This window comes from Papaver somniferum, chromosome 1, assembly GCF_003573695.1.
Source record: "Papaver somniferum cultivar HN1 chromosome 1, ASM357369v1, whole genome shotgun sequence".
NCBI lineage: Eukaryota > Viridiplantae > Streptophyta > Magnoliopsida > Ranunculales > Papaveraceae > Papaver > Papaver somniferum.
The window spans coordinates 87,708,699-87,730,745 of NC_039358.1; the positions used below are offsets into that span (position 1 = coordinate 87,708,699).

Below are 22,047 nucleotides of genomic sequence, written 5' to 3' on the forward strand. Positions count from 1 at the left end.
TTGCTTCACAGAGAATTGATTATTTTACTTCTATAAGTTATTTTTAAATTTTGCTGCCAACCTAATTTCTGCGATATTTTGCTTTTAAAAGTTGAAAAATCACTCCTCAAGATGTATCCAGAACACCCTCTAATTCAACATAGAGGGGATTGTAAAAGCTGGACAGACAACTTGAATAGGATTCAGACTACCATCTCCCGGCAAAGCAAAGCCATTTTGGAAGAAGCACGACGGACTGCCACTTTTTGTTCAAATTTTTGAAGTTTTGTGCATAAATCAAGTAATACAGTCGTGGATATTTTGATCAAACAAGTTAAATGTTATAACTGTAGTCTTAATTAGGATTTTAGCCCACCTTTGAAAAACTCCTAGTGAATCCAATATGACTATATGAGGAGGACTTGTATCCCCTTCGTATTAGATGACTCTACTAGTTTTGTCACCTCGGCTGCCAATGAATTCTTAAGTTAAAAAAAGAAGGTTATTATTGGGGTGTCACATTCCAATATTTGGGCTTCACTTGGATTCTTAGTGTCCAAAAAAGTGGTTATGGGATATCCTAACACCAAAACAAAATGTCTAGATTACTCTTTAACTAAAAAAAGAACTTAAAAACCTAATCTTCCCTCCTCAATAAACCACCGGACGATCAAATTCATCACCAACAACCGAATCAAGAATTTGAAGAATCACGATTTCAAACTCCTCAACAAGAACTCATGGTTTATGTTAGGTATTAATCAACAACCCATCTTGTTTTTACTCGTTTTTGTGCTAAAAATAGGTTAGATTGAATGAAAACGAAGTCAAATTAGGGTTTTAGTTGTGTTTCTGAAGGTGTTACGGTTGGCTTCGCTAACGGTAATTATAGTTTCTGAAGATATTACGGTTAGGTTTGGATGATTCCAAACCGTAAATCTAATTTGCATGTGGTATTCCCAGCCGTAAAATTTGATTTGCATGTACTCTTACGTCTAGGTTTAACTGAATTCAACCGTAAAATTTGATTTGCGTGCACTCTTACGTCTAGGTTTAACTGAATTCTACCGTAAAATTTGATTATGAAGAACTTACGTCTAGGTTTAGTTGAATCAAACCGTAAAATTGGATTTGAATATTGTATTACGTCTAGGTTAGTTGAACCAAACTGTAAATAAGGGTTTTGGTCATTTCAAATCGTAAATAAGGGTTTAATTGAATGACACCGTAATTTTAATTAAATTAAATTAAAATTAACAAAATAAAGGTTATTTGGTCATTTCAAAATTATTTGAGATAAGAAATTTTTGAAATTACTTATGAGTGGCCCGTTTTTGTCTTATTAGATGACGCCCCTCTAATGAAATGTGACACCCCAATAATAACCTTCTGAAAAGAAGGAACAATAGAAAAGAAAAGAAGGACTCCTCTACCGGTGGGGGTGATATGTCAAATGCAGTGTCTCGGACATAAGTCACAAGTTCACGACACATCCTGTATCGAACTCAAAACAATAGAAAATGGAAAGAAAATACAAAATACCTGATCTTGATGGGAAGAACAGAAAGGGACAAGGCACCAATAAACCAACTTTGTCGTTATATTTGGAAATGGGTTTCCAACTTCGCATTATTGAAGAATAATGGTGGTGGGGACGTGGGGTATACATTGTTTATCAGCAACTATTTCTGATTAGGTTGGTAGGACACTTGATGGAGAACGGTCGAAGAACATATATCATCTCTCGAATTATTACAAGAATAGAGGAATCTTTTGAATAATTTTATTTCAGATTGTTGCATTGTCATACAGCAAGACATTTCAAATGTAGTTATCCTGTATTCAGATTTCAGGCTGAAAGATTACAACTAAGCATCCGCAACGAAGGGACGTTTTAATCAAGCATACATATGTTACTTTTCTACTCACAGTGAGGTGAGGTAAAAGTGATAATTAGATCACCCCTAAAACTCAAATTGCTAAATTTGGCATTAGAAAGAAACAGACTGCTGTTTCAAACTCTGGATACAACGCGTGCAATTTGTGACAGAGATACTGTCCATCCGCTGAGATTGAAATAGCTAGATGACATGTTCCCTTGAAAGCTCTCTCTATACTGCATTTCGCAGTAAAGGAAAGAAAAAAAACGGAAAAGGCTAACCCTCTAAATGGCGCATTTCACTGTCAAGTTCTGGCAGAGGCGCTTTGTAGCCTATTGGGCTTCCTTTGAATGCTCCCTGAAAGACTTTTTTTTTTAGAGAACTAAACAACTTGTTTGCTAAGACCTGCTCAATTTTCCACCTCCAACAGGCTAATACATTCCCGCATATTTAACTACGCGAGCTATACCTCCATGCACCGAACGACCATGATACAACAACTGGACTTAAGGTTTCGTGGTTGCAGTATACTTCCTTCACCATCCAAATAGGTAACCAAATTACTAGATTTCAGTAGTGATCATCACTGAAATCGTTTCTAGACAAGGAGAAACCTTTGTAATTCAAATCTGGCCCTCGACTGCATCAGGCACAGACATAAATTGACAGTTCATATCTTTTCCAAAACAAAAAGCAAAAGAACTAATACTGCCATGCCTTCAAAATGAGGAACACAAGATCAAGATGTGTAATCTGCAGATACAATTCAAATCGTCTCTTTCTGAAACACTACCAAACAACGAAAGGTTCATAAAGAGAAAACAACACAAAAACAAAGTCAGAAGTCAATTTGTTCAGTCAACCCCAGCTTGGATTAAAGAACATCCCTCCCTGTCTGATTTATGTACACTAAACTCACCCCCATAACCAAAAACTTACTTGGATGTCAATCTAAAGTCTCTCATTACGATACGTCCTTAATATAATACTAGGTTCAAATTTTTATATATGTATACCTTTATGTTATTCACAAGGCAGTCAGATCATATCATACTTTTTCTACCGACAAACTTCCTTCAGGAGCCTAAATGAAGTGGAACCTCTTCCTCCTCTTCTGCATTAAGAGAGAAAATATCGACTGGGGCATTAGTACAATCAACTGTATTATGTCCTCTAAATCTGTCACTTCGGCTACCATGTTGTTGTTGGTGTTGATCAAGATATATCACTACTACGCTTATGTCATCATGAAAATGCCGACGTGTACCCTTTTCGATCCTTTTTATGTCTTCATATCTCATCTCTCGCTTTCTAGCAGCTTCTTGTAGGGCAGCGCTCACTAATCTCTTTGCTATACCCTGCAAAATAAGTAACAACGTTCAATACCATGATAACTCATAGTACTAAATGTAGCTAACAAAATGGGCTCGGACAAGATATGATTTAAGAAAGTACGCTTACCCGTCTTGGGTTTTTAAAAACAATGTCTACCGCTGCCTCATCAGTAAGCTGCTCCCAGAGTCCATCTGAAGCGAATATCAAAAATAAATCTTGAGGTTTTATCTTTCTAATCTCAATTGAGGGTTCTGCTGTCATCACAGCTCGTTTTAAAGGAACAGGCGATCCAAAATGTTGGAACAGAGGATCCCTATTGAACTCGGGTTTCTTCAAATACATATCTCCAATAGATCTTGACACCTGACATACAAAGCAAGTTAACTGTTAAACAAATGATTTCCACATCCTTTGCATCAGAACTTATTAAATAGATTCTGAATATCTTTAGGCATTCTTTGGCGAATAATGATAGGAATGCATTTATTGTTTAAAATTTTATGTGTTATGAATATCATGTGACCCAGTGACAAGATTTGACTCTACATGTGACAATATTTCTAGCTCAAGAAGAGAGAACGTTTGAGGCCCACATCCCATGTTAAAATTTAAAAGGGAAGGAAACCACTAAGGTTATCAAGCAAATATACACATCATATAGTGAGAAAAGGTCAAGTCTAACAAGGTACAGAAATCTAACGGAAAGTTGATATTCAAAAGAAAGCTTATACAAATTGGCCAGTTGGTCACAGAATTATGCTTTGCCGTGTATCTCGTGTAATTATTGAAAGTCCAGTTGGTCCTTGCTGAATCAAAAGTGAGGCACAACATGTGACTCTTGAAAGAAGATGGATACAGAAAAGGGAGCTAAATCTACACTTTTGTCCAGATAGATCTGACTCATGAGAATAATGAAAGATAGTGTACTTCCCTATTTGCACAAAGATAAAGATAGAGACTAAGATACGGTGAATAAAAGAATAAGAAACCACAGACGATCAAAGAAAGGTAGAATACTTCACCAGAATTTCCAAACAAAAAAGAAAAGGTCAAGCAACTATAAGATGGCTTCTTCACTTCAAGAATCATGTCATAAAGTTGATTAAAGTTTGCAAGTTAACTCTTTCAACCTTTGCTTTTAAAGAGTTGGCTGGAATTTGTCATATTTAAGGTAAAGCAATGATTCGTTAACACTAAGAATACTGCTTTTCAACTATGAAAGGAATAAGTTCTTCTGTGATATTTTAATGAATGTGAATAACACGGTTTCTTTTGGTTGGAGTAGACACATGAAGCTAACAGACTAATAGTTGACTAAGACTCTGTCGCCCACATTTTCTGCTGAAGAAATCATTTGAATAAGAAAAAATAAAAATGGTTTCTCCTGTTGGGGGGGAGGTGGGTAGGCAGGAAAAGCAATGAAATTTAGATCAGAGATGAAGACTAAAATAGGTTACTTAAAATGAAGGTATCAAGTTCTTCCAGAAAAAAGATGCATTACCAACATTCAGCTACCATGTTGCATCCATCATTTATCCGTTACGAACATCTCAGATAATTATCAGACTTCCGCTCAACTGGTACTAAATTGCACGAGAAAAATTCAAATTTACCCATTGTTTATGACATATCCTTTAGGAACATCTTACACAATTATCGGACTTCCTTTCAATTGGGATTAAACTAGACCATAAAGGTTTAACACTTGCCCATCGGGAAAAGAAAGGTATCCCCCTCTACCTTCGAAAAAACCTACACTCTACATAAGCAGACCACTGTACTTGTTCGGAACATTTATAACACATATTCTGATAAAACCTACTCTATACGGCAAAATGACTGGACCTAAAATTTCCTCACGACAATATTGAGATTTAACACCAGAGTTACCGACTGACTCCAGAATGAGATCACGACCCATTAGACAACATCAAATTTGAGACGGAACAAACTACACATGTTTCTAAATCTGTTAGTGTTCAGAAGAACCTGTCAATGCTTATCGACCGTTCTACCACAGAAACAATGTCTTGCATTCTTTTGTTTCATCTGCTAAAACTAATGTACCAATCACTACAGTCTAAAACATGATTCCAGGCCAATTTCGCCGATAAATCCTAGAATCCTGACCAACATTTTAACAAATTTAAATCAGCAGTAAACTCAATTGTGCAATGAAATCACTTATGATTTCAATAGATCATTTCGCTTCGTCCTAACATGATTCAATCACGCAAAATGAGCAATTTAACAAACAAAGAATTGCATATAAGAATCATACCTGAATTATGCCCTTAATTCGCCAAACTCCCCTAACATAAACCACAATATGAGAATCATCAGGATGAAGTGCTTCAACTTCTTTCCTAACCGCCTCAACACCAACATTATGATCAATCGATAACCTTTCAGCAACAACAGGATTACTCCTCCTCCCTCCAGAACCTTTCTTACCAAGAACAGCTCTAGAATCACCAGCATTCGCTACATACAATACATCATCAGAAATAGCTCCAACCAAACAACATGACCCAACTGAAGCCATTTGTGGTCTAGCAGGCCATGATCTCTTAACAATTCTCAAAAACTCCTCCTCGGTATTACCAAAAGCTTTCTTAATCACATCAGTTGATAATCCACCTTGTTCTGAAGCCAATTCTACAGTAAAAAATCAAAAATCAATTAGGGTTTTATCATACAAAAGGGGTTTCATTAAAAATGAGCAAAAAGGAAGAAACTTTACTGTGAAGATGACCAAAGAGATGAGTATTAATAAAACGAGAAGCTTCAGGACCACCATGACCATCATAAACACCAATATAAGTAGCTGAAGGTGATGTGAATACTTGAGTTTGATCTTCAAGTGATGAATTAGCTTGTACTACTGCAATTGAGAAATCACCAGAAGCATATTGTTTTAAATCCGTATGCCATAATAACACATCATTTCTTCTACTTCCAAAACATCTCTCTAATGGCCTTGCACATAATCTCAACATTTTTTAATGGTATTTTTTGGGGAGAGAGGGATGAATGTGGAGAGAGGGAGAAGAAGATTTTTTCAGAGAGAAATGGAATTTTTTGGGGAGGTGGAAGAAAAAGGAGGAAAAAGACTATAGAAGCAGAAGTCGTGTTGATACCGCGTCAATAAGAAGAAGTAAAAAGATTGGAACTGCTGCTTTATACGCGGAGTCAGAGTTTTAACGTAAGTGTTGGGGTATTCAGGTGTATCTAGAGTGTATGTATATATATATTTGTGCTTGATATTTGTTTGATGATGACATCCATGGCCATGATGTATACTTTGGAATTTTTTCAATGAGAAAACCAAAGTTTTTTTCCGTAGTGGAGACAAATGGAGAATGTGAAATGGACAACCTGCTTGTTTCTTTTTCACATTTTGGAGTTTTTTCTCTTCTGGTTAAAGAGACTCGGTCAACTTGGGCTAGCTTTTTATATAAACTGATAAATTTTTAAATTTGTCTTAATAGCTTAAACCATATGGTTTGCGTTTGATTATTTTGGCTTTTTTTGATGATAGGTGTACCTACCTACGGGTAAAGGTTGGGGAGAAATTGATCTATCGGCATCTGAAATAAGAGGCTAGAATGCACATAGGTTTGGATCCCCTACGTTTTGATATTACTGGTTATAACGACAATGCAGAAACCTTATTGAGTAAGTTGGGTCCAAAATTTAGTCAAGGTGTTGAAAAAAAGGGTTGATCCATCAAACTTTGTTTTTTTTTCGAAGCACTAATTTTTGTTTCTAGTTTTCCATTGGAAGATGTCACGCTAATGCCATATACCCAATTTTCTTAAGAGTTTTAGTCAAGCAACTAGGAAACCCAAAACTAATATTTTATTAATTTTTGCTGCGTAGCATGTGTTTAGTGGTGGTGGCATCAACTACCCACCTACACGAGACACTACTACGTTGTGTTTGCTCCTATGTTTATTTGGTGATGAAGCGGTGTCCAAGTTCTATGTTTGTACGTGGCCACACATATGACACGTCTTGTTTTCATTCCTAGCTTCAACTGCATATATGCAATTTTGAATTGCCTAAAAACGAGGAAGAAATTGAACTATCAACATCACGGTGCACAGTAGGAAACTAGGAGTCTAAGAGTGGATCCTCCCTCCCAAGGCTTAAACACAGTATTGAGTAAGTTAAGGTTGAAATGTAGTCCAGGTGTTGAAAAATTGGTCGATTCATCAACCCTTCTGACTTCCCATTTGAAGATGTCACAGTTATAACAAATTTGATGCCAATACCTAAATTTTTTAGTCAAGCAGACTTGATGAACGATGAACTATGAAACCCAAAACTACGTATTTAGGAAAAAGATCCACTAGAGTCGTCGTGTAACATGTGTTTGTTTGTGGCATCAATCAACAGATTTATCATTAACTAACAACCTTGGTATAGGGGCGGATTTAGTACAGGGCGGCGGCACTGTGACAGTAATGATCCTTTAGTTGGTTAGGGAATGTTCTAAAGGGGATGTAAATTGACTAGATTACCATTTTCACCTTAAATCAATCAAAATCAAATTAATATCTTTTAAACCTAATAAATCAGAAAAAATCAAATTAGTTTTTTTTTCATCTTTTTATTCATCTTTTCTTCTCCTCCATCAACTGTAACCTCCATTAAAACTGAAAATTTCATCGTCTTCGATTAATCAACGATTCGAAAATTAATCAAGTGTAATGACTTATATGAGGTATATTATGAAAAACTCAGTTAGAGTTTAGTTTATTTTGTTCGATTTAAGTTTAATTTCTATCAGAAATTAGGGTTTTAGGTGAAAATTGTAATTCAAATTTCTGGGTTTATGTGAGTTACGGTTGATTTTAACTCTATTACGAACTGTAACTGGAGAATTTGATGTTGTTACGGTTGGTAATAGTTCAATTACCAACCGTATGTTCTTATATCTGAAAATTTTCTTCAGTTATGGTTGGTAACCATTTTTATTTAATGAGTTACGGTTGGTAACCATTTTTATTTACCAACTGTAACCGAGCATTTGGTTACCTACCGTAACTGAGTTACGGTTGGTATCGAGCATTTAGTTACTAACCGTAACTGGTTTTACAATTGGGTTTTTCCCCAAATTTAACCAGTTACGATTGGTAGTTCATCTTTTACGAACCGTAACTATGAATTATGGTTGGTTACGAGCGAAATGCCAACCGTAATTAGCTTTGAAAATGTAAGAAATTGAATTTTTTTACGTATTTGAGCAACAAAAAGCTAGTTGGGACTAATTTAGAAGTATACCTGGTCATTTTTAGGCATTGGGTTTTCACTTTGTTGGTTAATTTCTTCAATTGATTGAGATTGACCTTCACTTTGGGTTAAAACTTCTCTACCATCTCCAAACTTTTTTTTTTCTTTTTTCTAAACTCTAAAATCTGATTTTGTTTTGATTTTGAGTTAATATAAGTGAATTTAATAATTAACATTAAACTTGATTATCATCATTAAACTAGATTATCAATTATGAGGGTTAATTTATCATTTCCAATTTTTTTAATAAAAAACACCTTGAATGATCATGTAATGACCCATTTTGTCTTATTAGAATGACGCCCCTCTACTAAACCATGCCGCCGTATACCAAGGTTGTTAACTAAGACGCTTAGAAAATATGTTGGCTTATGTTTAATTGGTGATGAATGTCTCAATATGATGTGAAGCGGTGTCCAAGTTCTATGTTTGTATACAATTTGCATTGTGTGGCAACACATGTGTCTCGTTAACATTCCGCGTGAATTGAAAAGTGTAAATTAAATTATTGTCCTTGTTTTTGATGGGCCTTCACGAATGTCTTTGAAAAATTTCAAATATTCCTAATGACATGATTGAATTTTCTCCCAAAACATCACTTTTATAATTCCACATTTAACCTTTTTATCTTTCTTCCTTTCTTTTCGTTCTTTCTTATCTCGATCTCAAATTCGAGAGAGAAACAAAAACCCCCTACCGGTGCCTGCACCACTACCAACAGCTTCACCAGCTCCGCCTCCTCCGTTCAAATATATCATTAGATCCGGCACCACCTCCTAGTCCACCGTTTCTACAATTCTTTCATCACCTCTATCACTACATCTTATATTTTCAGCCAAATCCACCACTATCACCTCTTAAACAATTGGTTTTGATTGATTTCACCAGATTCAATTACAAAACTCAAATTTAGTGATGAATCAAATAGAAACTAATCTCCTTAACTTGATCTCGAGCACCAGATTCGTTAATTTCTCCGATTTTCAATTGAATTGTGCATGATTTCATTTTTAAACCCTAATTTTGGGTTTCAAATTTCTATTTTTTTAGATGATTATGATGACGACGGTGGTGGTGGTGGCGGAAAATTATGCTCTAATGATGATGGTGGCGGCGGCGACAGCGGCGGTGGAAGAGGATATCGAATTTATGTTCTATTAGTTGACGATGGTGGAGGTAGTATTTTTATCTCTTTTTGATTTCGTTTTTGCTTGAGATTTGGGGTTTTTGACAGCTTAATTAGCTTAAAATAGTTTAATACATTAGTGGATTCTTGTTTGTTAGTACCCTACACGTAAGTTTATGTTAACATTTCGTGTCGTGTAGCTATTATGAATTCTCCTGGATCATTGATTCAAATTTTGTCCAATTGGTTATCATATTGTACAATTTTTTTGATACTTAGATGCATGATTTTTCTCTGTTTCGCAGAATAGTCACGTTAATGCATTGAAAGAGTCAAAAAGCAGTAGATAATGGTATGCCTATTTGGACAGATTTGATTTTTAAGCTTTAACTACTACATTTTTCTATTATACTATGCAACTACAAACGATCTATGAGCAGTTCTGAAAGTCTTGCTTTAAATTTTAGGTACTGGTACTTCAAATTGCTTGTTAAGAGATCAAATTCCAGGCTGGTGTGGTGTTATGGTGGATTGTGTTGGATGGTTAGTATGAACAGTGGTGGGTGGTGGATATTGCTGGTGGTGGGAGCTCTGTAAGTGTAGATTATATACTTGGTTAATGTTAGTTCTGTTTTCTTTTTGATTAGTTGGGACTTGAGAACTAGTGATAAGAGCATAAATCTAGTGAAAAGGCTTGAGATGATAATTGGACTTGATTTTTATTACGGTGGTGTGTGGTGGTGGGGCAGTAGTATGTGTGGTGGTGGAGTAGTAGCATGTGTGGTGGTGGGGGGTGGTTGGTGTTGTGTTTTTGGTAGTGCTAATTGGATTATAGTTCCTTTTTTGTTTGATTTTAAATGGTGATGGAAGAGGTAGAATGTAGTGGATTGCAAGTAATACTAACAGTTCCTGTGTATATGCATTTTTCTGTAATGGTAATTGGCAGAGTGGGAAGACCAATAGGAAACTAATAAAGTTGCGCAGCAGTGGGAAGATATGGATTGTAGTTGGATCAAATGAGACGGGAATGTTTACGAATGAAGAGAGTGAAACCCAGGTACATGATGAGCTTGCAGGTGATATAGGGAGTAAATTTGTGTTTCCACCACAATATAGTTATCCTCGGCTAGTCCACAGGTATATCTAACTTTTGTACTCTTATTCAATTAGAAATGTTGTATATGATCACATTTAGAGGTAAAATTAATGATGTATGTTGTACTTTCTGATTTAGTAGAATCTCAAGGCATAGTTTTGGAAGTTACGAGTATAAGACTACTATATCTTTTACTTAGTTTGTTTGTTCCTTCAGCAAATATTTGCTTGCAGCATATGAAATGAATAGCCCGTCTCTTCCATTTTCATTTGAAATGCTTAGGGTGTCTTTCTCATATATTTTAGTGAGATATAGAAATGTAATTGTTTTTGTTGTTTTAATAGACGAGTGCTTTTAGTTCATCAATTTTTGGGATCAACTTTGGTTGTTGATCCATTTATGGGATCAACTCCCGTTGTTGACCCAATTTTTTATGGGATCAACTACGGTTGTTGACCCATCTATGGGATCAACTCCTGTTGTTGACCCAAAACTACTGTTGTTGACCCTAATTATGGGATCAACTATTGTTGTTGACACCAGTTTTTACATTTTAGAGACAGATACCCCTAAACTGTTGTTGATCCAATTTTTATGGGATCAATATAGACGCATCCGAAACAAAGATCAAGCATTTCCATTTGTCTATGTATATTTCTAAACTTCGGTTTTTGTGGGATCAACTACGGTTGTTGATCCCATTTTTTATGGATCAACTTATGTTGTTGATCCCATTTCCTTATATTAGTATAATTATGCTTGTAGTTTAAATGCTTGTATTTTATAGATGTAAATTCTTCAATAGTTGAATTTGTGGTGCAAATGGTAGCATGACTGACTCAATGTCAGCTGATGCGTGTTCGACTCACGCCAAGTTAATTCTTTGTCAATTTTTTGTGTCAACTTTGGTTGTTGATTCCATTTACATGGATCAACTTCCATTGTTGATCCAGTTTAGGGGATCAACTACTGTTGTTGATCCCTTAAATTGGATCAACTTCTACTGTTGATCCTTTTTTTTTTCGATCAACTACTGTTGTTGATCCCCTAAATTGGATCAACTTCTACTAGTAATTTTATTTTTATTTGGATCAACAATTGTTGTTGATACAAAATATCTAAACTAGTGGCGGCGGCAATGGCGGTGGAGGTGGCGGTGGTGGCGGCGACGACGGTGTACTAGTGGTGGTGGTGGCGCGGCCTGGCGGACTGGTGGTGGCGGTTACTGGCGGTGGCGGTGTCAATGGTGATGCAATGGTGGTGGAGTGATGGTGGAATATTAGTGATGGCGTCGGTTGGTAGGTGGTGGTTGAAGGTTGGTGGCTGAATGGTATTTGAATGTTGGTGGTGGTGGACGTGTGGCGGTGCTAGTGGTGGTGGCGTTGGTGAAGTGGTAGAGGAAGAAATTTACTGCATTTATGAAATGAAGGAAAATATTATATGAGTGAGGGTATTAAAGTAATCTAATTTTAAATGGATAAGGTTATTAAAAAGTTAGGACATATTTATTATTGTTTAAGGATATATTTATTTGGTGTCAAAAGTAGGGACATATAAATAATGTACCCAATTGAAAATCTGCAACTTAATTAATCAAAACTGAGAACTACTTGATAGTTCTCATGCTCCTTCACACTGCAGAGATAGGGTTTGAACTCCGTAATTACCAGAATCCATTCCAATTTAAAGAGATAGGGTTCAAACTCCGTAATTACCAGAATCCATTCCAATTTAAAGAGATAGGGTTCAAACTTCGTAATCTCCCATTTAAGGAGTTTGGAAAAATTTGGAAATAGTCTAGGGACCCCTGGAGGGCCTGGACCACTGGTCTAGGGACAAAAGAAATTGGTGTCACAAAAAATAAAAAACTAAATCAGATTATTAAACTTCGACTCCATCACTTTAAGCCTCGTATCAAACTCAGTTCCAATCCCTCTTCGGCATATGAAATTTATTAGAATCCCTCTCTATTGATAGTGTTTTTTTTTGTTTTTTTTGGCAAAACAAAAAGAGTTATACTCCCTCTTCGGCAGATGCAATTTTTAAAATCCCTTTATATTGATGGTGTTTTTTTTTGGGCAAAAATACTTGTAAATTCACCTCGGAACCTTATTAGTGACATATCTATAAGTATATATATGCTACGACTTCATCTAACTGAACTCTTAGTTTCTTTGTATATATTTAGGAAAATTTTAGTATTTATATTGTATTCGCCTATGTATTGTATCTGTATCCACATTGATTCATCTCCAAATGGATTGGCCACTATGATAGAGCAATACTAAACCTGTTCCAACTTGCAATAGTTCCACGGCTAAATTTGTTGAACTCGTTCCACATATCAATATTTAGACTCCCATTTAGTAATATTGAACTTGTCTCAAGTCGCAAAACTTCCACAGCTGAATTCCTTGAACTTGTTCTATATCCGCTCCATGTTCAAATTCTCATCGGAATAATATCAATTTTCTACTATCTCCGCGATGAAAATAGCACATAAGCGTGATGGAGAAGTGCATGTTCATTTTCAAAGGGTCAAACAGTGCCCATAAAATGTGGTGCTGGCACTTGCGCTCGAAATCCACAGGCATCACAACATAAGCACCACGATGTTGGGGTATATGCCCATCGCCAAACGAAACTAGCCTATGCCAACACCAAGATGTCCCGAACTGGGATGATGGAAGTATGCACGGGGTAGGACATAACCCTGCGCCAGAACCATCATGCACGACGCTGGGTATTGCCCTGCGCCTGACCTTTGTTTGCACGACGCTGAGCAATACCATCTCCAGACCTTCCTATGCATGATACTGGGCCGCCTCCTTGTATGACCCAAGTGCCAGACTCTCTTCACGTCCACCGGAGCCAGCCTCTCTTCATGGCCATCAGAACCAGACTCTTGATAGACACATTTTTGTGTCTAAATTGTATTCAATGTCTCTATTGTTAGTGCTCGATTTTTGTACTAATTTTGATGCTTTGTGTGTTTGTAGGTGTTTTTGGAGAAATACACTTGTGTGGAAAAAGTTGCTCAAAAAGTGCTATTTGGACTCCCAGAGAAAAGTACTAAAGGCACCCTCAATTTGGATAAGGGGCACCTCAGTTGGGCACCTGCTATTCGCACCCCCAGTTTGGTTAGGGGGACACCATCTTCAACATTTCAAAAATTCGTTTTGGCTGGAAAATTTATTCTCAACTGTGTAACTTTCGATCGATTCTTGAAGGAGTTCTGGGTAGACTAAAGGGCTGAAACTTAATGGGTAGACGTGATATGTCATAACAAAGCTGGTATGGGTGTTTGTTTCGATCAAATTTGGCTGAAAAATCCGTGAGAAGAAAACATGGAAGCACGTACACGGAAGAAGATATCCACGGGATTACAGCATGGTTAAACGTGTGCTGATCGTGTTTGGATTGAGCTGGGTCTCTGCAGAAGCGTGGAGAAGTTAAATGAGGAAGATTCAGTAGCTGTATACGCGTGGAAGAGCTAAAAGTGGAAGAAAATATTCCCGAGAATATTTTTCATCAATGCCGAGTAATGGAGAATTCGATGAAGTTATTGCGTGATATTTTGAGGCTGTTGGGTTATAAGTAGTTTCTGGGATAACAGAGATGAACGAGGGGATAGTTAGGGAGACTTTAGAAGACAACAGAGGCGAGAAATCAAAGTTGCAGAGAATTCCATTGTTGCTGCTGGTGAAGAACACACGAAGAACAACGACCCACAGAGAACCGTCGTTCATGCTACAGTGGAGCGGCAGACTTATTTGCACAGTAACAACGACACTAGGGCAGATTTATCTACAACAGTGACAGCGACACAGACCCGTAGGTCTTAGAGAAACAATAACACATATAACTGTTACAAACCCGGTTTTCATTATATTTCTCCCTTTTTATCATTTGTAAACCCATCTTTGAGCATAATTGAAATCAACTTTTGAGCGTGTTTCCAACATGATGAGAGGCTAATTTCTATTTACGCATGAATAATTGGTAATCATTTATTTTCTCTAATTTATAATTTATAATTCACTCAATCACTGCTTTTGCAGAGTTTTTAATTGTGTGCAAAAAATTTCTTCATTAGTTGTGATTCAATTAGACAGGTTATGCTTTGTTTAGATAATCTATGCTTATGGATACAATTAATTTTTGAGAATTTTCCAGATTATTTGTGAATTAAGAAATAAGAGTCTTAAAAGATAATTAGAGTTTTGGATTGTTTACCATAATTTATTCATGTGTAATAGTGAAATCAGTGTCTTGGTTGTTTTCTAATATCTTGAAGTCAATTTTGTAATAAGTTTTCTTTGCTTTTAAATTTTTATTAAGCCTAAAATTTATCGCCTTCACAAGTCTTAAAACAACCCTTTTATCACGATCTACAACAACTTTGAAAACACATCAAACTTTTGGCGCCGCCGACGCGGACTTGTCTTTAGGCTAGAGTTTTTATATATTTTTTTTAGGTTTTTATTTGTTCTTCTTTACGTTTTTGGGTTTTTGTCTTTTCCTTACAGATTTTGGAATTGGGAGCGAAAGAAAATTTTGCCAAAGCTTTGGTGAATACTTAAAGACTTGGAGTAAAAGAAAAAGCGAAAGGAGCGAAAGAAGAAATTTTTTTTGTTTTTATTAAAAAAAAAGAGAGGAAAAAAAAAAGAGAGACATTTTTTTTTATTATTATATTTTTTTAGACTTTCCTTTTCTTTTGGACTTTGGACTTGGACCTTTGGACATTCTTTTATTTTTAAACCCTACGGAAGGGTAGTATTAAATATTAAACTGTTTGCAGAGAAGGACGGTGATTACGATATCACCTCGGCCCCTCGGATTCGTACACGACATTGGAGTTGTGGCCCGAGTCGACTTCAGCGGTTCATCCCCCGTCTGGAACGGGAGGTAAGTTTGTCGAAACACTCGCGAATCTCATGTCAGCGAGTTACTGTATTCCTTCGTTTGCATATATGCTGAGGACTTGAAAACGGCTGCTTTAATTTCCTAGTAAAGGGCAAGGACTGGCCATACAAAATAAGGGTTCGGATTTCATCACCGTTCTCTTCTTGACCGCCTTAGGAAAACAAAACCAAACGCGAACCTAAACCTAAAATTTGGAATAGAACGAGAACTATAGGGTAACGAGCTTAATAGGAAAGTCGTTCGAAAAATATTGGTTACTCTTTTGAGCATACTTCGAAGTTCTTGATGGTTTATGTGAGTTGAATGCGTGATTGCGCCGCCTTGGAATGCGGTGAGGCCTTGGGTATCAAAGCTCTACGCAGGTTCCCTCGCCTCTATTCAACTTACTTTGACTCGGATTGATTCCAGAGGGGTTTGCTCAAATTGTAACGAATTCCCATTCGAAGGATTAGAAGCTGGTCTAGAAACAATCTAAGTGGAGCCATCATGCTTTTTGTTTGCTAGAAATCAGTAGGTTTGCTGTGGTGGAGTCAGCCTTGTTTGTGTTTGCATAGAACTTCCTTTCCTTTTAGGACTTTTCTTTTTCTTTTGTTTTTCTAGTGTATGCCCGAAAGGGCTTGGAAAAGAAATACTTTTGGCCGTTTGATTAGTGACGAGCCTAGAAGTTCTTCTTGTGAAAGCGAGGAGCTCGAAGACTCTTCTTTTGAGAGCCCGTTTTTGGAAACTTTAGTTTTGAGAATCTGTCTCTTCGTGAGGAAGGTACCCCTAGTACTTCAGTTGTGCCAGCGATGACAACTTTGAAAGATTACATGTTCCCAACTAGGACCAACCGAGCTTCGTGCATTAAATTGCCAGCCAGTACGGCTAATTTCGAGATAAAACCTAGTATTCTTCAAATGATCCCTATGTTCTTAGGAAAATATGATGAGAACCCTTATTTTCATATTAGGGACTTTGAGGAAATCTGTGGGACAGTTAGAATAAAAAACCTCACTGATGACGTTTTGAAACTTAAGATGTTTCCCTTTTCCTTGAGAGATAAAGCCAAGACCTGGCTGAACAACCTACCACCTGATTCTATTGAAACATGGCAGGAACTTGTTGCTGCTTTCTATATGAAATTCTACCCTAAGCATAAAACTGCAGCTGTTAGGCAGAAAATTAGTGCTAGTGTGCAACAAGAGGGAGAGTCTCTTTATAGGTTTTTAGAGAGATTCAATGATCTCCTATCCCAGTGTCCTCACCATGGATTTGATAAGATGAAACTTGTTGAGATTATTTATAATGGTTTAGACTATTCGACCAAAGCCATGGTCGAGTCTATGTCGCTGGTGAGTTCACCAGTAAAAATGCTGATGATGCTTTTACCTTCTTAGGAGCTATTGCTGAAAAATCCCAACAGTGGGAGTCTTGTGTTGAACCCCCTAAAAGACTCTTGGTCAATAAAAGTAGCACCAATGTGGTAGATACAAGCTTCGAGTCAGATGCTAAGTTTGCTGCTTTGTCTAGAAGGTTAGAAGCTTTGGAATTGAATCAGCCTAATTATAGGTCTCTTGTTGAACCTGATGATAGGATTAGAGCCGCTCAAGTCTCTAGTTGTGGAGTAGAGCCCAATAACTTGTTTTGGGAAGGTCATGTTAGTGAAGAACAAGCCCATGCTGTCTATAACAATGCTAGGTTTGAGAACCGTCAGAAGTTTGACCCATACTCAGAAACCTACAACCCTGGTTGGAGAAACCATCCTAATTTTTCTTGGTCTAAGGGACAGAATCAAGGTCAGTCTAGTAATTCTCAGCCTCCCCAGGTTTTGGTTATGCTAAGAACTCTTCAGGTCAACCCCAGTTTCAGAACCCTTCGGATAAAAAGATCACAAGTTTAGAAGACACTCTGGCCTCGTTTATTAAAAACTATGATAAGATTAACCTAATGGTTTCTCAAGGGATAGAAGAAAGTAAAAATATAGGTTATGCTAACTCCCAAGCTATTTCTGAGTTAAAAAACCAGGTTAGTCAGATAAATGAATCTTTGAGGGAAAAAGGTAAGTTTCCTAGTCAAACTCAACCCAATCCTAAAGCAGAGAAATCGTACAATCATGTGAACTCTATTACAACCCTTAGGAGTGGAAAGAAAGTTGACAATAAGGTTGCCATGCTTGATAGTGAACATGCTGTAGTTCACCCTTCTGAGCCAGAAAATGAGGAGAATGATAGAGTCTCTAAAGAGACCAATGAGGGTTCTGCTGAGCCCGGCTTTGTTCCCAGAGCCTCGTTTCCCCAGCTGCTAGTTCCAACTAAGAGCGAGTCGAACTTTAATGATATATTGGAGGTTTTTAAGCAGGTTACTATAAACCTATCTTTGTTGGATGCGATTAAGCAGATTCCCGCTTATGCTAAGTTTCTTTAGGACTTGTGTACATGAAAGAGTAAGCTTAATGTCCAAAAGAAAGCCTTCCTATCTAGTCACGTGAGTTCCATTATTCAGAATACCACTACTCCTAAGTATAAAGACCCAGGGTCCCCTACCATTTCTTTCACAATAGGTAAATACCGTGTTGAGAAAGCTTTGCTTGACTTAGGAGCCAGTGTGAATTTACTTCCATACCATGTGTACCTTAAGCTAGGACTTGGTGATATGAAACCTACCCAGATGACACTTCAGTTAGCTGATAGGTCCGTTAAAATTCCTCGTGGTGTGATCGAGGATGTTCTTATTGAGGTCGACAAGTTTATTTATCCAGTGGATTTTGTTATCCTAGATACCCAACCTGTCCCTGACCCAGAGAACCAGATACCAGTGATTTTAGGTCGCCCATTTTTAGCAACATCCAATGCGATCATTAATTTTCGAACTGGTATTATGAACTTGTCTTTTGGTAATATGACTATTGAGATGAACGTCTTTCATATTAGTAAGTTACCCTCTGAACTAGATGACTCGAGCATAGAAGAGGTAAACATGATAGGAACATTAGTTGAGGAGTCATTACCAAACACTTTGTTAGAAGATCCGTTAGAGAAATGCCTAGATCACTTTGGGATTGATTTCGATGATGATAATGTGATTAATGAGGTGAATGCTTTGTTAGATTCAACCCCTTTGTTAGACATTAGTAACGGATGGAAACCTAAGTTCGAACCACTACCAGTTTCTAAGTTTACCCTCGTTCCTTCGTTAGAAGAGCCTCCTAAGTTGGACCTAAAACCATTGCCAGATACCCTGAAGTATGTGTTTTTAGGCCCGTCTAAGACTTTACATGTGATTGTTGCTTCCGACTTGGATAGTGATCAGGAAAGTAGGCTAGTGACCGTCCTTCAAAACAACAAGGAAGCTTTAGGGTGGACCATAGCAAACATTAAGGGTATAAGTCCTACCGTGTGTATGCATCAGATCTATTTAGAGGAAGATACCAAACCTTCTAGGGAGATGCAACGAAGACTAAACCCTAATATGAAAGAATTAGTTCGAACCGAGGTTCTTAAGCTGTTAGATGCAGGCATTATCTACCCAATTTCAGACAGTAAGTGGGTCAGCCCCGTTTAGGTTGTTCCCAAGAAATCCGGTATTACTGTAGTCCAGAATGATAACAATGAGTTAATCCCGACCCGAGTGACCACGAGTTGGCGTGTTTGTATTGACTATAGGAAATTGAACAAGGTCACTAGGAAGGACCACTTTCCCCTTCCCTTTATCGACCAAATGCTAGAGAGATTAGATGGACATAGTCATTACTGTTTTCTAGATGGCTACTCAGGCTACAATCAGATCGTTATTGCCCCAGAAGACCAAGAAAAAACTACTTGTCCCTTTGGTACCTTTGCGTATAGACGCATGCCTTTCGGGCTATGTAACGCCCCTGCGACTTTTTCAGCGTTGCATGATGAGCATATTTTCCGATATGGTAGAAAAGTTTTTAGAGGTCTTTATGGATGATTTTTCAGTGTTTGGTTCGTCTTTCGATGAGTGCTTGCATCATTTGTCATTAGTGTTGACTAGGTGTAAGGAAAAGAATCTAGTGCTTAATTGGGAGAATGTCATTTCATGGTTCGATCAGGAATTGTCGTAGGGCATATCGTATCTTCTAAGGGTATAGAGGTAGATAAAGCCAAAGTTGACCTTATCAAGACTTTACAGGTCCCAAAAACCGTAAGAGATATTAGGTCATTCTTAGGGCATGCAGGTTTTTATCATCGATTCAATAAGGATTTTAGCTTGATTTCTATACCTCTTTGCAACTTGCTTGCAAAAGATGTTAAGTTTGTCTTTGATGATGCTTGTTTAGAGGATTTTGAGAAGCTTAAGACTTTACTCACTACCGCCCCCATAGTCCAGGCACCCAACTGGAACTTACCCTTTGAGATCATGTGTGATGGTTCAGATTATGCTATTGGTGTTGTGCTAGGTCAGCGAGAAAACAAATTACTTCATGTGATTTACTATGCTAGCAAAACTATGAATGATGCCCAGTTGAACTATACCACTACCGAGAAGGAACTGTTAGCCATTGTGTTTTCCTTAGACAAGTTTATATCCTATCTCTTAGGTTCTAAGATCGTCATATATACTGATCATGCTGCTTTGAAATATCTTTTGTCTAAGAAGGATACGAAACTTAGATTGATTAGGTGGATACTTTTGTTGCAAGAGTTTTCTCCAGACATTAGAGACAAAAAGGGTGCCGAAAATGTAGTAGCAGACCACTTGTCTAGGCTAGTTGTTGATTCCCATGATGAATCCCTTCCTATAAGGGATAGCTTTCCTGATGAACAACTGTTCTTTGTTACCTAAGAACCTTGGTATGCGAATATAGTGAATTATATTGTTACTGGTTGAATGCCCCAACATTGGAGTAAACAAGATCGTTCTAGGTTTTTAGCCGAGGTTAAGCACTTGTTTTGGGATGATCCTTATTTGTTTAAGTATTGTCCAGACCAGATTATTAGGAGATGTATACCTGAGAGTGACCAGTCCAGTATTATTTCCTTTTGTCATGATCATGCTTGTGGGGGTCACTTTAGTGCTAAGAAGACTGCTGCTAAGATATTGCAGTGTGGATTCTATTGGCCTTCGTTGTTTAAAGACTCCCATAGTTACTGTGTTACTTGTGAACGTTGCCAGAAATTAGGAACCATTTCCCGTAGGAACATGATGCCCTTGAATCCTATTTTAGTTGTTGAGGTCTTTGATGTGTGAGGAATTGACTTTATGGGTCCGTTTCCTAATTTTTTTGGTAACCTATACATCCTTGTCGCCGTAGACTATGTCTCTAAGTGGATTGAGGCGGTTGCGTGTAAAACCAATGACCATAGGGTTGTGATTGAGTTCTTGAAAAATAATATACTTACACCTTTTGGTACACCGCGAGCTATAATTAGTGATGGAGGGTCGCACTTTTGTAATGGACCTTTTAGGCTTCTGATGAAGAAATATGGTATTTACACATAAGGTAGCTACCCCGTATCATCCGCAGACTAGTGGTCAGGTAGAGGTTTCCAACAGGGAAATAAAACGTATATTAGAGAAAATATTTAACCCTAATCGGAAAGACTGGTCGTCTAGGCTTACTGATGCCTTATGGGCTTACCGTACTGCGTTTAAGACCCCCATTGGAATGTCGCCTTATCGGCTTGTGTATGGAAAGGCATGTCATTTACCTGTTGAGTTAGAACATAGAGCTTATTGGGCTGTTAAGCAACTAAATTTTTCACTTGACAAGGCAGGAGCCCATAGGAAACTCCAACTCAATGAATTGGACGAGATTCGTATAGATGCTTACGATAGTGCGAAGGAGTATAAGAACAAAATGAAACTTGTGCATGATAGAAATATTTTATGGAAGTCATTTTCTCCAGGTCAAAAAGTTCTTCTGTATGATACCCGTTTACATCTTTTCCCTGGGAAGTTAGTGGACGGGTTCTTTTATTGTTCGCACTGTCTTTCCTCATGGATCTGTTGAAATTGAGACACCAGATGGTAGTAGTTCTTCGAAGGTTAACAGTCAGAGATTGAAACCCTTTTTAGAGCCCTTTCCTACAGGTGATGTTGAGGAGGTCCCTCTGGAGGACCCTGTTTACCCTTGATTGACAATCGAGGAAGTTGTATGTTGTATATTAGTTTTTGATTTTCTTCACTCAGGTACTATCTTTCCAACTTTTCCTCGTGTTATTTTACTTTTAGTATTGCTCTTTCATTAGAAACATTGAGGACAATGTTAGATTTAAGTTTGTGGGTGGGAAAGAACTTTTTAGTTGCACTTTTGAAACTTCTAGCGTCACATGGTATCCGGTTAGCTAAGTTTACATACTATTTCTCACCGAAAAGATAGAAATTGGAATGCTAGGGATAACAACCATTTGAGACATTAGAGAAAAAGACATTGATATCCTTGAAACTCAGGAGAGAACTTGTTC

General features: G+C 37.4%; 1 protein-coding gene and 1 long non-coding RNA gene across 2 annotated transcripts; one reads left to right on the top strand and one right to left on the bottom strand.

Moving 5' to 3' along the window:
- Positions 1 to 2,554: 2,554 nt before the first annotated feature.
- Positions 2,555 to 6,351, bottom strand: LOC113293591 (probable protein phosphatase 2C 63). The gene is made up of 4 exons (XM_026542185.1): positions 5,938 to 6,351; positions 5,476 to 5,852; positions 3,321 to 3,557; positions 2,555 to 3,217 (listed from the first exon to the last, which is right to left on the bottom strand). Exons 1-4 carry the CDS (start codon positions 6,191 to 6,193, stop codon positions 2,936 to 2,938), a joined length of 1,152 nt encoding a protein of 383 aa, XP_026397970.1. The 5' UTR covers positions 6,194 to 6,351; the 3' UTR covers positions 2,555 to 2,935.
- Positions 6,352 to 9,084: 2,733 nt separating this feature from the next.
- On the top strand, positions 9,085 to 10,912 carry LOC113293600. The gene is made up of 3 exons (XR_003332388.1): positions 9,085 to 9,668; positions 9,924 to 9,970; positions 10,086 to 10,912. It is a non-coding gene; the product is annotated as an uncharacterized LOC113293600 (long non-coding RNA).
- The last annotated feature ends 11,135 nt before the right edge of the window (positions 10,913 to 22,047 follow it).